This window comes from Plectropomus leopardus, chromosome 1, assembly GCF_008729295.1.
Source record: "Plectropomus leopardus isolate mb chromosome 1, YSFRI_Pleo_2.0, whole genome shotgun sequence".
Taxonomy (NCBI): Eukaryota; Metazoa; Chordata; class Actinopteri; order Perciformes; family Serranidae; genus Plectropomus; species Plectropomus leopardus.
In genome coordinates this window covers 16,324,131-16,340,785 of record NC_056463.1, presented here as the reverse complement: position 1 = coordinate 16,340,785, position 16,655 = coordinate 16,324,131, and the positions used below count along the sequence as shown (strand labels likewise).

Here is a 16,655-nt window from a genome sequence, read left to right as displayed (position 1 = left end):
CAAAGGCCTAACCCTTGTCTTCTCTGCACAGCTGTCCACCAACATTAGCGACGGCCAAAGGATGTTCAAATACTTCCTGTTTTGAAGCATGTTGTAGTTATCGTGATCAGTGAGTAATCTGAAAAGGCAGCACATCCTCATAGCTCAGAATACGTCATTTGCCAGTAACTTCCAAAACAACATATATGACGCAGTAATGGTCGCAAATTATAATCACGTGCTTAACATTGTGAAATAGTTGCAGTTACACGGCAAACAATAATGCTTGTGTTTGAAAATAAATATGTCTTTTATGTTGACTTTTTGTTTCACACAGGACACAAACTCCAGTCTGCTGGGTGAAAGTCCTGTGTTTGTTTGTTTGCGCCGTCCTCCGCTTCAACCAGCTCACTATGTGGATTTTGTTGCTTTTTACACTACATCACCTGACCTGCTCCCACCATGATTACTAAAGCCATCAGAGGTCTCGTTGCCTAACAATAAACATAAATATCGGTCATAATCATGGACGTATAAAGAGAAGTGGATACAGGTTCTGGATACTGTTCATTCCTATGAAAGTTGCTCAGTGCCATTGGACTGAACTGATGATAATGAAACAAGTTAAAAAATAGGTATCCACTGATTCACAGACAACTCTTTAACCATATAAGTCTGTAAGAATAGTATTTTTGGGCAACATGGCATCACATTACAGATATAATTCCACTGTTTGGCCACAGCAAAAATTGGTTTCAAAGTCCAGCAAACTTCCTGGGGGGTCTGATCTTAATAAGTTGCTTTCTCCCCTCAGCGTAAGTGCCACATTTTCAAACTTTATTTATCCAGGGAGATTTCACTAAGAGCAACACTCTTATTTTCAGGAAGGCTATTTTTATACTCACGTTCTCACTCTGGAAGTTGCACAGAACAGCCACAGTGCCAAAGATCACACTGTGCTGATTTGGTTTATAACTATTTTTTCTGGGTTGCATCTCTTTATTTAAAAAAATAAATAATTCTCTAAGTCTACTAATTTCCTAGAGTTTCTGGGACATTTCCTACCAAGTTGCTCATTGCCTTTTTTGACCTGAGTTTTGAAAGAATGTTTAAATACTTGTAAAAGGCATCTGAATGCACCACAAGGAAAGTGATGTTGATCCAGGTTTCAAAGGGTTAACTGTCTCTTAAATCCATTTGGAAGCTATAACAGTATTTTTATAACTGCGACTTTTTTTGGTGCGAAACCACACCCATTATCACACCCACTTCTCGCCCCCTGTGTGACCAGTCTGTAACCCCACAACCAAAGAGTCAAAGAGTGAGGAAGCTCAGACAGGGACTTTGTTTAATTTCTCTAACCTTGTTGGGTAGAAGAAACAAAATGAGCAGACTGTGTGAGTGTGTGACTCTCATTTTTGTGGTTTGTGCGTTTATGTACAGGAGAGGAGGAGGGAGTTTGAGGCCAACCTTGAGAAAGCCGGACTGCAGCTGGAGACAGAGGACAAATCAGTAAGAAATTCAACCACAGCATACCTGCACCACCTAGTGGATAAAGTGCTGAGGCACACCTATTCTACAGAAAAAAAGCCTTAAAGGGATGGTTCCATAACAGACACATTGCCAAATCATCCATCTAAGTACATAAAAGAAACTGACAATAAGTATATTTTCCTCTTCTCCATCTTTGTACCAGGACTCTAAAGACCAAAAAACATATTTCTTGAAGATCCATGCCCCGTGGGATGTACTGGCCACTTATGCGGATGTGTTAAAGATCAAAGTTCCCTTCAAGCCGAGTGATATCCCCCACGGTCAGGACGTCCCACTGGAGTGGCTCTCGCATCCTTTCCGCCTGCCAGAGCACGTCATGCACCCACAACCTGACTACTTTACACACGCCTTCGACAAAAACAAGACTGACTTTTTTCTCATCACTGACAAGGACACCTTCTTCCCGCCTTCCACAAGAAACAGGATTGTAAGTATTTCTTATCTAATATCAGAATTCTCTTGTTTCATCCTAAATGTCTCTTCAGTCTAAGAGTTCATAACTGATAAATATATGTAACTCTCACTGTTCTTCTGGATAAGAGACGTGTTGCCTTTTCAGGGTTTTACTCTGCAGTGTCAGAGCAATAAAGCAAAACGCAAAATTAATTTATCTAAGAAATTACATATACATATCCAAATCCCTTAATCCCTTTCTTGTTGTAAGGTGTTCTATATCCTGGCTCGTTGTCCGTACTACAAAGAGGGACAGAAAGAAAAAGACAAGACGGGAATCAAGAGACTACTCAGCAATGGGACGTACACAGCAGCCTTTCCACTACATGATGTAAGTCACAAGACTTTTCACCTGTATTTCATCACTACAAAGGGAGAAAAATGTCCAGCTGCTTCTTAAATCCATGTTCAGATTCAACATGAATATTTATGATATGATGAATATTAGCAACCCAATCCGTATTAAGTATTTGAGGGTAATGCTTCCTAGACTGCAAACAACATCAAAAGACTGTTTTTCTTTCTAACTGGACCATTTATTCCCATGTTTTGTGACCAGTTGAAACAACATTTTTTAAAATTGGTCCATAATTGAGCAAGACAGGCTGCAGTGTAACCACTGTGGGCAATTATACACCGTCAATTCACGTTTATTGAAAGTGCTTGTTTTGCCACTGACAGGCTCAGATTGTCATTTTAAGTATCTGGCAACCTATGGAAAGATTCCCTACAGAGATAAACTTTTTTTGTGAAAGAATAAGAACCTTTTTGTTTAACCCCAAACCCCAAAATTGCCATCGCCAAACTCACTGGACTCCAGTTATTCTTATTCATTAAAATATTTACATTTATTTATTTATTTACTTTTTACTTTGTGTAATGTGTGTTTAAAATAGTCTTTGAGTCTGTAAACCCTGCAGATCTCAAAGTTTATACATTGAATGTGCTGCTTCCTGGCTGACTGGAAAGCACACAGTCTTAAAAGTGTGCTGTGTGTGTGTCTAAAATTTCATCCTCCTCTCCTATTATGACCTATGGACCTCTCTTTGAGCTGAGTCTTTAATAAAGTTTTGAATTGAATTGAATTGAATTGAATTGAATAGTTTTGCATGTATGTATAATACAGTAAATCAGCCAGTACAATTTAGTTTATATTTAAGTTTTATTTTTGCAATCAGTGCAAAGCAAGTGGCAAACAAACATTTTTTATTTTTGAGTTGCATCTTGACATTCCACTTTTTTATTAAAGCAAACACAAGCGTCTTAGAAATCTCAGTCAGTGCGAGTGTGACTTACACAACAGGATATCATGGTTACTACAATATAAACAGTAATTTTAGCTCATATAGAGCCAGCATATTTATTTATTTCAACCAAACCAGAGTTGGTGTCTATTGAAACTGGTAAGAACAACTAAGACAGTTTTTGTAAGTTTTATTTTTGCTTAATTTCCATTTAACTGTGTTTTATGATGATAAAATCACTGTTTATTAAATGGAGTCTGGTGGGTTTCTGGGGGGTTCTGGTTTAACAAAAAGGATCTTACTCTTTAATAAAGATCCATCTTTGTAGGTATCCTTTCTATAATGATGTCAGACACTTAGAATAGTAATCTGAGCATGTCAGTGGCAAAAACAAGCCCTTTTAAATGGACAGACATGTCCCAAGCAGCATACACCCTGTTTTGCAGCCGCTGGCTGCAGCCATCTTGCTAAATGCTGGACCAATTTAACAAATTGTTGTCTACATTAATCACTTTAATACAAAAACATGGAGAATAGAAGTTGCACGGACGTTGCCCTTAAATGCACCATGATTAATCACACTGACAGGAGCAAAATGAGGATATTGTTAATGTTAATGCTACTTTCTCTGCTACTAGTACTGTAACTTTTATTAAAAAAATAAAGCAGTTCTGTAAAAGTAAATTGACCTGAAAAATGTTGAATGCAGGTCTTTTGTTTCATGTGCATTTTTTTTCTATTGTAGTCGTCATGGTCTCAATATAATACATTATTTATTTTTTCTTTACTAATTATATAACAGAAGGAAATATGATGAAACTGTTCTAAAATGTTAATATCAAGAGAAGGAATATAAAGAATAATTTTCAATTTACAGAAATGCACTCATTCACTTTATTGCAGAAAACTTCATCTTATTTCCAAGGATTATTTGCACAATGGTTTTACGCTGCATTTATTTATTTTCCTTTCAGTGTCGATACTGGAAAAGGGCAAGAAATGCTGAGTGTGAGAGTGAACGCTACAACTTGTACAAACACTGGGCCCGTTTTCTCTGCTTTTACAAAGAGCAGCCTCTCAACCTCATCAAGTAAACACAAAAGGCTGCCATCTTTTGTCTTCACACAAGATTGAATATTTCTTTCACTGAAGTGCGTGTAAAGAAAGTTCGACAGAGTTAAATGTGCTGTTTTTGGTTGCAGGAAGTACTACGGGGAGAAGATTGGGATCTACTTTGCCTGGTTGGGCTTCTACACAGAGATGCTGTTCTTTGCAGCCGTCATGGGCCTCATATGTTTCACCTATGGAGTGCTCAGTTATGATGACAATGTGTCGAGGTTTGTACCACCAGAGGGCATGCATGAGTTGATGAATGTATGGCCAAAAGTATATGGACACCTGTGTTTTACACCCATATGTAATTCTTGACCACTTAATTCCTAAACCATGAGCAGCAATCTGCTGCGATAACTACCTCCAGTCTTCTGAGGTTTTCCACACAATTTTGGTTGCAGGAATTTGCTCCCATTCAGCCATAAGAGCATTAATAAAGTCCACTGATGTTCAGCAATAGGGCCTGGCTAGTTTATCCCAGAAATGTTGACTTAGGTTGAGCAAAGGTATAGAATTTGGGGGGTGCATGGGATACATTACCATAAATATTTATAACGTGTATTTTTATCTCCCAATAGAAACATTAAAGTAGCAGAGGACTTTTGTTTTGACAAAATTAAATACATTATAAGATAATGCAGTTGGGCACAAACTGATGCGTGTCATATACATCGTCCTAAATGTTAAAACTATAGCTACACTCTTGGCGTTGAGGCCGGGGCTCCGTGCAGGCCAGTCAGGTTCCTTCACAGCAAACTTAGTAAAACCATTTCTTTATGGAGGCTGCTCTGTGCACCGCTCATTGTAATGTTGAAACAATAGATAACCTTCCCTAAACTGTGGCCACAAATTGGATGCTGTTGCATAGAGGTCCAGTCCAAACCATGAAAAACACCCTCTGACCAAAAGTACTCGACGCAGGTGTACAGGAGTATCCACATACTTTTCAGCATATTTCATAATAACATGTTCTTGAAAGATTTTGATAGAAAAAAATTCTGGCTTGTTAGAACTGGATGCTGTTATAATTGTTTTTTAGACATTCAACTTTTTAAAGTCTCGTTCTTTTTTCTCCTTTTAGCAAAGAAATATGTAATGCAGATATTGGAGGCACTATTGTGATGTGTCCACTTTGCGACAAAAAGTGCCCTTTCTGGAAACTCAACTCTACGTGTCTCTCATCCTGGGTAAAACTTTACACTTCATCTGTGCAAATGATATGTTAATATGAAACCACTTTAAAAACAGTGATCATCTGAGAGGACACATTACAGACTTTAATTTTACTACATATATGTTGAAACTGATAGAAGAGACAGGGCATGTTTTACCTTATTTGGGGGTTTTGGTCTACCACATCTGTATAAGAGCACACAGGATTCAACAGTGAGTGAAAATAACAAATCCCGCACTAATCACTGGCATAATGCAACACACCGGTGCACATCCTGGTGGTAGAAGCAACACCTCTTGGGAACTGTAGTTTTTCAGTACTCAGTGGAGTACTGTGAGGCATACAAAGGGAAGCCATACTTGTAATAATACACAAAAACACAAACAGGTGACGCACAGTGAATATAGAAAAAATACACATAGAGGGGGATAAGGCTTAAACCATATTTAGAGATTTATTTATGTCAGAGATCTCCAGATCACCAAGAATATCAAACATCGCAAAACAAATGTAGAACAAAGATCTCTGGAGGAGTATCAGGCGAGGGCCATTATAAAACGTAGACCTCATATTCTACATTACAAATGAATAAAAGAAACTAAAGTGTGTGGCAAAAGTAGTTTACTCTAATATCTGCAGATAATTGTATCCTGCTGAGTCAGCAGTAGGTCATCCTGTTTATGCCCAGCGTCTACTGCTTCTCTGGGGAACTTATTCTAATTTCATATTCTCTCTTCCAGCAATCCCATCTGTTTGATAATGAGGGAACCGTCTTCTTTGCCATATTTATGGGGATTTGGGGTAAGTGTCAGTCGATGCTGGTCTTACTGTGTTTAACCTGTGTAGCAGATCTAGTTTGTTCCCCCCCTTGTGAGACAGATTTTCACATTTTAAGTCTTTTCACACCAAAGCATCAACCTTAACCTGTACTGCTTGAGCCCAGAAAAGGATGCCAGCATATTTATGTCATTATGTACTAAACAGTCGGAAAGCTCGCTGAAGGCCAAGCGTGCCTAAAAACAGGCCTCATGCACAAGTTATCCAAAAAGTGTCGTGGCACAGCTGAAACATATTAAACTCCTAAAACTGAACACAGGCGCTCTCTGTTTTCAGTTAGTGCTAAAGCGACAACATGACTCAGGTCATAAAAGGCCTGTCCAAAGAATGGATGGACACACCTGCGCAGCGTCATACCTCTCATTATACAATAAAATCTATTTGTTAGAGGTGACTCCCAAACTTTAGATGCTATAACTGCATGTTTTTTTCTTGTCTTCAAATCTTTTTGGCAGTAACTCTATTTTTGGAGTTTTGGAAGAGACGCCAAGCCCGGCTGGAGTACGAGTGGGACTTGGTTGACTTCGAGGAGGAACAGCAACAGCTTCAAATCCGACCTGAGTTTGAGATCCGCTGCACTAACAGGAGACTCAACAAGATCACCCAGGTGCCTCAAACATGGAAACAAACATGACAAATATAATTTACTATGTGGTTTGCAAATAATAACATGGGACACACTTCTAGAACAGTAAATAACATTATATCCAATATAATATTTTACAGGAAATGGAGCCATATCTCCCCATCACCAGCAAGTGTGCTCGCTTCTGCCTGTCGGGTGCCACCGTTTTATTCTGGGTAACTAAATACTTAAATATTTCACCACAGAAATGACCATTTGTACATAAATCACCTACCCTTTGTTATGTTGAATTCATAAAGAAAACTTTGTTTTTCTCTTACACCTCCACAGTGAACAAAGAATCTGGAAACTGAGATTTCCACATATTTCTTTCTTGCTGAATTGGAGTCTTGGGGGGTTGAACATGTTTAACAACAAAAAAACTTTATCAAAACATTCACTTTCGAACTCGCAGGATAATCTCAGTCTCATTTATCATTTATTCATCCTATGCTCAGTACGTTGCAAACAGCAGCCTTTTCTGACGGGGTACTGAAAGGAAACAAACAAACTTCTGATGGAGGCAGCAGTGGACCAGCAGCTACTGTGTTTAGTAAAATTATTGTTTTTGTTAATGGAGTCTGGCTCTGAAGAGAGAAAAATTCCCCATTAGAAAAGCCTGTCTGTTTGGGAACATTTGACTGAATAAATGACACTTGGATTACACTGCACAAGCTGTGTGAGGGTTTGTATACTGTTGTTTTGATATGGTTTTTTAACACGAACCCCTACGACTTCAATTCAAGAAGAATCTTCTCATTTTTTTGGATTCCTGGTTCACTGTGGAGGCATGAAAGAAAATAGTCTACCATAACACAGGGTGTGTTATTGAAATACAGTCTTACACCGTTAACAGCTTTACGTGTGTGTGTGTGTGTGTGTGTGTGTGTGTGTGTGTGTGTGTTCCCACAGATTTGTCTGATCATCGCCTGTATTACTGGAGTCATAGCGTACAGACTGGCCGTGTATGCTGCCTTTGCAAGTATCATTAAAGACCCTATGAGGAAGATCCAGGTGGTGGGCAGGTTCATCACTCCACAGCTGGCCACCTCTGTCACTGCCTCCTGCATCAACTTTGTCATCATCATGATCCTCAACTTCTTCTATGAGAGGGTGGCCGTTTGGATCACTGATATGGGTAAAGACATTTAAATATTTAAAAATCTGAGCAAATTGGCTTGATTTCTCTCAGAAACATGGGAAGAAGGTAATGAGCAACAAAGGAAATGACCCAAAAATTAGCAAGAAATTAGTATAAAGTAGGTTTTTTTTTCCAGAAAATTAGGACAAATCTAATAAAAAACAAAACAAAAACAGAAAGTAAAAAAACAAAAAAAGAAAAACCTTTGAAAAAGGCCTTAAAAAAATACTTCTGTAAAATAATATTAAATATGCATTTATGATCATTCTAAATATGGTGTTTCCCTCATTTTTTTAGTTGCAATTTGTAGAATATTTCTTGCCATGTTGCTAATTGCCTTTTGTCCAGTGTTATTTAATTCAAAGCTTTAAATACATGTGTAAGACAAATAAAAGCAGCACAAGAAAACAGAGTTTCTCCAGGTTTTAACGGGTTAAACAATATGTGCATTCAAAACCCTACTTTAGTAAAAGTAAGAAATATTGTCAGTACATTTTAGTTAAAGTGTCAAATTAGCTAAAAGCGATATCTGGTGCAGTACATCTCTTCTTGATCTGATTTATGACCATTGAACATGGTCTCTGACAAATAAACAAATAAAAATAAACTAAACTAAAATAAAATAAAAAGTAAATTAACTCATTTTGCAGTAATATGCCCCCTGTGGCTGCTATAATATTAATCTGACATTTACTGAATTAAAGAAAAACTTAAAGTACAGTAAAATCATTATTTTCTATTTACATGTGGAAAAAACATGAATCAGACACTCTGAACCTTTAATACTAGTTTTCTGTCTGCTGTTTGCTTCTTGCAGAAATCCCAAAGACTCACCTCGAGTACGAGAACAGGTTGACCATGAAGATGTTTCTCTTCCAGTTTGTCAACTATTACTCATCGTGCTTCTATGTGGCCTTCTTCAAGGGCAAATTTGTGGGTCATCCTGGCAAGTACACGTACATGTTTGGCAATTCCAGCACACTGAGGAATGAGGAGGTGAGTTTTTATAAAATGTTATTTACTTTATGCACAGGTTCATGTCATATTTTTAACACTTTAACACAGTTTTCTACCAGCGAGGACAGCTTCATATAACCTGAGGCTGCTGACAGGAAGTGCATCAAATAAAAGTGTGATATGTAAACTAAAAACCTCCTGCTGTTCCAGTGTGATCCTGGAGGCTGTCTGATTGAGCTGACCACACAGCTGGTGATTGTTATGGCAGGAAAACAACTCTGGGGGAACATTCAGGAAGCTCTGCTGCCGTGAGTCCATCACATCTTTCACCTGTTTATTATTCACCACAACCACTTATTCTGTGAAAAAATAGTAAATAGCCACAATAAGAGAAGAATTTTAAATTCAGATTTTCATCATAATGAGATCATAATGTTTGCACAAGATATCATCAAGTGGGAGCAAGTAGATTTAACCTCGATAAATATAATTTTCTATTACGCAGCTTGCACAATTCAGTTGCACACACCCACGGCAAAAACAGTCTTATCTGTTAAACTACAGAACCACCAACTGAATTTAAAATGCAAAACAATTTTAATGTTTTCAGTAGAGGGTGGTTTTAAACTCATGGCTAAAAGCAAAACAAAATTGTTCTCACACTTGATCCACCAGTAGTTTGCATTTTGCATGAATGCATTTTCTTTCCTTTTTGCTATTTTAACTTCCTGTGGACAAGTGTTGTAAATGAGCATTTTACTGCAAACACAGTACGTCTGGTTTTGTGCATAAATGTACAATTCTAATGCTAACATGAGGTCCATATCAAATAAAATAACAAACTGTCAAATACAAACAGTCAATAGTCGGCTTAGAGGAGGAAGAGGAATGTAAATTTAGACCATTTCTGACTTCACCCAATGATGAGGAAGATTAACAGGGTAAATTAAACTTTGCATATCGCCAAGAAAATGCTTCAGAGTTTAGAAGAAGAAAACATTATTAGCAAAGCTGAATCCTGAGTGTTCAGCACAAACACAGTAACGACTTCACAGAAGGCAGTGCTCGTCAAAAGAAACAAATTACAGTATTTTAGGCACGTGTGACAGGTTGCTATGCGTAATGTTGAGTTTATTGACGGCTTCAAGTGGTCATTTGGCCAAATGCCCATAAAAAAAGCCAATTTTATACCTAAAGATACTATGAGCTGTTTTACTGAAGAATTACATAGCCTTTATATATATTATATAAAATGCTGAGTAACTATTGCAAACTTTCATGCATACTTTTAAACAACTTCTTACCTTCAAATACGTAAATTGTGTGCACAGCATATTGATCTTGTTCCCACCAAAAACATAGAAACATGTAAGTTTATTTTTATGTCAAGTGTTTATGTTTTTATGCCATCACTGTGCTGATCCACTGACTGCCATCTAACCCTGGAAATGTTATGTTGGCATTATGTTAATCCCAACATCAGGTCTCAGCAGTTTGACATTTGTTTCTTTTATGTTTGTTTCTTGTCAGGTTGATGCGTAACTGGTGGAGTGGCAGAAAAGGACGGCACCATCCTGAGAACCATTACAGCCGCTGGGAGCAGGACCATGTCCTGCTGAACTTCAGCCAGCTGGGATTGTTTTATGAGTACCTGGAGATGGGTGAGATACTTCCCTAACACTGTTTACAACACAGAGATCAAGATAAATGGCTGTTTGATGTATTGATCCTGTTGTCTTTTCTATTCCTTTATCACGTTTCCCCGTTTCCCTTCTTTTTCATCCCTAATGTCTCTGTCTGCGCTGCCTGTCGTTTCAGTGGTCCAGTTTGGTTTCATCACTTTGTTTGTGGCCTCTTTCCCCTTGGCTCCGCTCCTGGCTCTGTTCAACAACATCCTGGAAATCAGGGTGGACGCTTGGAAATTCACCACCCAGTTTAGACGTCCCGTGGCGTCCAAGGCCCGAAACATCGGAGCGTGGCAGGAAATCCTCAACACAGTGGCCATTTTGTCTGTTGTCACCAACGTGAGTGTTTTCTGTGTAGTGGTGTGTAATGTTTGTGTTGATTAGGAACTTGCAGCAATTTCAGTGCAGATACAAACATCTGATTGAAAGATTTTTGTGCTTACCTCTGTCCCAGGCTTTCATAATGGCGTTCACCTCAGACATGATCCCCCGTCTGGTCTTCCTGTATGCCTACGGTGAAGATAAAAGCATGAGAGGCTACGTCAACAACAGCCTGTCAGTGTACAAAATCTCTCAGATATTTGAGCACAACATGCCCGAGGAACGAGCCAACTGGTTTGAAAACTCGACGACCACCTGCAGGTAATGGAGCTTAAAGAGCTTGTTGCGCATCCACCTCATTGTTGAATATCTGAAAAGCTTTAAAGCGGCACTAATGATCAAATAACTGTATTGTGACAGGGTTCGCTCATGGTGGCAAAACTGACAGGCTCTTTAGTTAGATTTTTTTAGCATATTTCAGCTAATCCTTTTTGATTTGCAGCCTGCCAGACTCTTGACTCAGTGTCACCATTCTCACGGCATTCTTTCAACAAAAGAGCACTCAGATAAGCACACAATACACAATGAACTTTCCGTATTGAACGTGTGCGTACAGCTGTGGTCACACAGATGTGCACACAGTTTTATTGACAGTACAGCTGATAGCCAGCCCACAAAAGTAAACGGGAGAGCTGTGAAGTGAGCTTACTGTCTTCCTACTGCCAGTGTTGGGTGGCACTGAAACTAAGAAGACACTGTGGGATCTGGAATGAACATCTGTAAAATATCCAACTTAGACCTAACTTCACCGCAGTGCAGCGGCTGTGGCTGGCTCCACTATGGTGTTTTGGACTGCTGGTCACAAAAAAATGGGCTGCACGTGGATGTCTGCCTGGGGATCCTTGTGGATATGGGTGGATGACATTTATGTCACATGGACTAAACTGGACCCTCGTGGACGCAGAAACTATGAATTCACCTTTAGAGACCAGCCGGTGAACATACAAGTACATTTAGTGGCTAAACAGTCAGGTATTTCTCTCAGGAGTAGATGGAAACCAAAAACTGAGCTAAAAGTAAATATTGAACTAAAATTTGAGAAACACGACTTGAAATGAATGCTAGTGCTCTGTGTTTGCTGGATGTTGAAATAAGCAAATATTTGCTAACATGTTCATCATATCCAATTTATGTATGGGTTAATGCCCGACTCTGTGTCAATTTAGTCATCAGTTTTAATGGCTGATGTGGAGGCGTGAATGGCTCAATGCAAAGCTTTTTATGACAGTGTGTTCATCATTGTTGAACGGGAAAGGTGTAACCTACCATCTGAATGAACTAAAAGTGTTTATATCTGTCGTTGGAACTATTGGAGAAGTTTTGGGGTTCTGTCGCATTTACTGATTTACTAGAATATTTTGTTTACTGATTACATTATGAAACATTACTGACTGAACGATGTCCCTCTTTTTGTTGTTTTGTTCAGATATCGTGACTACCGCTACCCTCCAGGCCATGAGAAGGAGTACACTCACACCATGCAATTCTGGCACATCCTGGCAGCCAAAATGGCCTTCATCATCATCATGGAAGTAAGACGTCACCGCTCTCCTCTGCTCCTTACTCAAATAACAAAATACTAAGAGTAAAAAGATTACATCTTGACCATTTGATCATTTTTCCGCCGCAGCATGTGGTCTTTGTGGTGAAGTTCTTTGTGGCGTGGATGATCCCAGACGTCCCATCAGATGTGAAGGCTCGGATTAAACGAGAACGCTACCTGATTCAGGAGTACCTGCATAACTACGAGGTAGAGAAGCTCAAACTCCAGCTGAGTGCCACTTTCGTCACAGATCCACAGTCAGAGATGTCCTTGATGATGGACAAGCATGAGGTGTTGTCTGAGTGCCTGTAGCCTCCTGCTTCACACCTCACAGCTGACCAAACCAAGGCGGGACATGTCTGGAGTTTTCTCCTCTCTGAGAACATCCATACACAAGGGCTTCTGTCTTTTGGGAGAAAAAAATGCTGTCTTGTTTTCTTACTAAATGGACTACTATATTAGGATCTGTATGGAGGCATCAAAAAAAAAAAAAACTCACCTTGTCACTTTGCTTAAAGGAGCTTTATGTGACGTTCAGAGCATTAAGGCAGCAGCAAACAACTGTTAGCTATGTAAAGATATAGTGGAGTAATGGCAGTAAAGACACACTGCCTCTGTGTGTGTGTGTGTGTGAGTGTGTGTGTGTGAGTGTGTGTGTGTGTGTGTGTGTGTGTGTGTGTGTGTGTGTGTTGTAATCTAATGGGCCGTTTACACGGCAACGGTTCTTGCATGAAACGTTAAACTTTTGTTGCAGTTTGGTCTTTCATTCTCACAGTGTTTTGGGGGCCAGAGTACTTTTGAAAACCCTTCTGTCTCTGTGTAAACTTGCAATATGAGGATCCCGTGAGAACAGTGACGTCACATGTGCATGTCGCACATAGGCGTGGTGTTCTTCTGTGGTTCTATGGTTAAGTTAAACCGCCAACTACTGCCCTGGCATGCATACTACAGCATTTCTGGTTGTTTTTGCAGATCCGTGTGCATGAGAATTGTTTTTTTTAACAATGTTATCATATGAAAGACTTTTTTTAGTGGGGCAGTTGTCATCTAAATGTGAGCTTCTCTGATCTTTGTTATTGTAGCCGGGCCAGCCACGCGTGCATTTTAGAGTGCATGTAAGTCGCTGTGTGTATTCTAGCTAATCGCTGCCAGTCTGCACTGCGCTTCTATGATGGTTACTGCTGTTAAAGATGTCCCAACCGAAGGTGGTGCAACAGTCTCGTTGCAGAAGCATAATGCTCAGTGGTGTAGTGGAGGGTAACACACAGATAAACTGGATATAACAAAGCTATCAGCCAAAAAGCAATTTGAATCTACCCGTCTACCTTGTGGTACACCCGCCTCATCAACCATTACACCACTGATAATGACCGCCCGCCCGTTCACCCCACATTAACACCGTTAGCTCTGTCGGCACTGTAGTTGTTGTCAGCACTGTTCGAGCTGTTTGCACCATTAGCTGCTAGCTAACCACCTCCATGTTGAAAGTCGTGTGAAGACAATCCCAGTTCAGACACTGAATCATAGTTCAATCAGGAGAGACTTTTGAGGAAAATAATATTTATGTACACGTGCAAAAAAGGAAAGTGAATAATCTTAGGCGATTAGACCATACCATCATTTCATACAGTATAATTTAGAGCGTGGTGAAGCTGTAGTAGAACAGGGAACCTCTCCTCACCTGTGAAGTCCAGACGCTGGGGATGGTGGTGATGAGATGAGGGAGGAGGATCTGGACTTTTGATGAGCCCGACTTGGGCACTGGAAATGATGACTCGAGGTGGATGGGGTGGAGGAAGGTGCGACGATTCTGCCCAAAATGATACAAGGAAGTTTGACAGCAGCAACATGAAATTTGATTTGTTTGAGAGAGAGAGAGAAAGAGAGAGAGGATTGTGAATGAATGACGCATGTCATGCTCTGAATGTCTCATAAAGCTCTTTTTAAATCAGTTTCTTGAGTGGATGAAACAATCAACTGTGCCATAGTTGGAAAACAAAAACAAAGCTAAAAAACAGATTGCAACTGCAGCTTGTATCTTTCCCCATGTGATGCCTTCAAGCTCTCCATCTGCCATGACTGAAAAAAATAATCTCTGTATGTACTGATAGAGTTAAAGTTTGTGATGTTGAACATGTGACATTCGGTGTAATTATGATATCATTCATCACATTTTCTGCATGGGATTCTTCTGATAAGAATACAAAGGACTCAGCTGTTGGGACAAGAAGATACGTGCCAGCCTTTAAAGTATTTGCAGTTAAAATATCATGTTAAGGATATTTTTCTCATACATTGCATATCCTTTTTCTCATTTAACTATGAATGTAGACTTACAACTTTAATTGGTAGCTACATATGATCTATTGCTGGGCTATGAGATTGCCTGTTGTGTTTTTTGAGTGTATTGTGTTTAGGGAATGGCTCTTAAAAACTGTGCATTTGAAAACCAAGTACCTCCATCACACTGCAGTCATACTGTAACAATCATTCCACCCCGAGTTAATAATGTGCTGAGACGGCATCTGCAGGCTGGTGTCTCAAAATGTATTTCCAACCTGCTACGGGACCAATTAGGATTTCAAGAGAAAAGACCACGAAGAAAATCTCTCCACAGATTTTCTGTTTTAATAGTCAGTTTGTGTGCGTGAGTTTGAGATAGTCGTGTGCCGGCTTTACTCCTTGTGTTACACATGCATAATAAATAGCCTACATTTGTGTTTTAAGATTTCACATTATTATTTTCTCCACATAGTGGAATCATAACCTTCATGTCGCAGATAAACAGAATGAAAAGAATTGCTTGTACCCTGGTTACATGTGAGTGATTTCAGTAAAAAGATATGTTTTATAGTAACCTGATTAGCTGGTTACAAAGTGTTGCTGTAGATATAAAGAACATTACATCTATTTAAATGGGTGGTAGTGCAATTAATTTATTGATCTGCTTCTGCTCTGCAGCGGGAAGCTTTTGCATTAAGAGTTAATCATCTTTTAGGGATCTGTCTTATAACTTGCAACACCTGATTTCTTATTTTACAAGATTCATCGATCTATAAATGACCATCAAGCTGTGCTGGTTCAGAAAGTTTTTCACATTTTATGCTAAAATTTACTTACTTTATCAAGGGACCAGAGAAGTAAAACCTCCTGAGATCATTGTTCTTTACAGTAGATTAGACATTTATTAGATACAGTATGCATTTTCTATCTTCTTAAGCTTGACATACATTAAGGTTTGTGTTTAAATTGAACCCTTTTTGTAATTTACTCTGTAAATGGTGCAATTGTGATTCCAGCTATAGTCAAAAACTAACTATCTCAGGATTAAACATCTGCTGTTTGTTGAGCAGTGCTTGTTGATCCGGTATGCAGATGTCTGATGTGTGCAGACCAGATGCTGCAACATGCATGATGTATATCCCAACTAACAAATGCCTTAAAGTTCTGTGTTTACTTGTTTTTGTATGGTTTTGTAAAGACAAAGTTTCCTATCCGAAGTCAAAAGCTGTTTCATATCATTTGTTGCTGCTGCTATTCACTGCAAAGTAGCTGTTTTGTTTGCTTTATTGTGCATTAATTGCTGTAAGTATTTTGAGTTCAAAGTAGCCTATTGTACAGAAATGCAGTAAAAGTGTTAATATTCACAATAAATAAAGTAATAAGTAGTTGTAGTATGAATTTTATTTGCATGTAGCCTACACAACACAAAAGCTGATAAAAAAGAAATAAGAATCAGCTGAGAAACACTACATCAACACTGTGGAGCTTCACCCCTCTGGACATATGACACGTAAAACAACCCTGCTCTGCTCTAATAATTAGACTGGTAAGTTGTTGCCCACAAAAAAGTTCAATAAACTTCTCACAAATCTGCAGAGCAAATTTGCAAATCTGCAACTAGTGGAAAAAATTTCCTTTTTCCAATCAATTTTTTCCACCATCTAATGTTTTCCCCACTATCTTTTT

General features: G+C 38.9%; 1 protein-coding gene across 1 annotated transcript in view; it reads left to right on the top strand.

Annotated features, from left to right (window-relative positions):
- The window catches only part of ano5b (anoctamin 5b), a 33,743-nt gene extending 20,421 nt beyond the window's left edge, over positions 1-13,322 (top strand). Inside the window, exons 4-20 of the mRNA XM_042487460.1 lie at positions 1,423-1,491; positions 1,676-1,960; positions 2,198-2,317; positions 4,205-4,320; positions 4,433-4,567; positions 5,425-5,530; positions 6,258-6,318; positions 6,810-6,961; positions 7,081-7,155; positions 7,892-8,117; positions 8,938-9,116; positions 9,288-9,385; positions 10,608-10,738; positions 10,896-11,101; positions 11,217-11,404; positions 12,570-12,675; positions 12,774-13,322. Of these exons, the coding sequence (XP_042343394.1) occupies positions 1,423-1,491; positions 1,676-1,960; positions 2,198-2,317; positions 4,205-4,320; positions 4,433-4,567; positions 5,425-5,530; positions 6,258-6,318; positions 6,810-6,961; positions 7,081-7,155; positions 7,892-8,117; positions 8,938-9,116; positions 9,288-9,385; positions 10,608-10,738; positions 10,896-11,101; positions 11,217-11,404; positions 12,570-12,675; positions 12,774-12,998 (2,478 nt within the window). The 3' untranslated portion in view covers positions 12,999-13,322. The remainder of the gene's footprint in view (positions 1-1,422; positions 1,492-1,675; positions 1,961-2,197; positions 2,318-4,204; positions 4,321-4,432; positions 4,568-5,424; positions 5,531-6,257; positions 6,319-6,809; positions 6,962-7,080; positions 7,156-7,891; positions 8,118-8,937; positions 9,117-9,287; positions 9,386-10,607; positions 10,739-10,895; positions 11,102-11,216; positions 11,405-12,569; positions 12,676-12,773) is intronic.
- Positions 13,323-16,655: the final 3,333 nt, after the last annotated feature.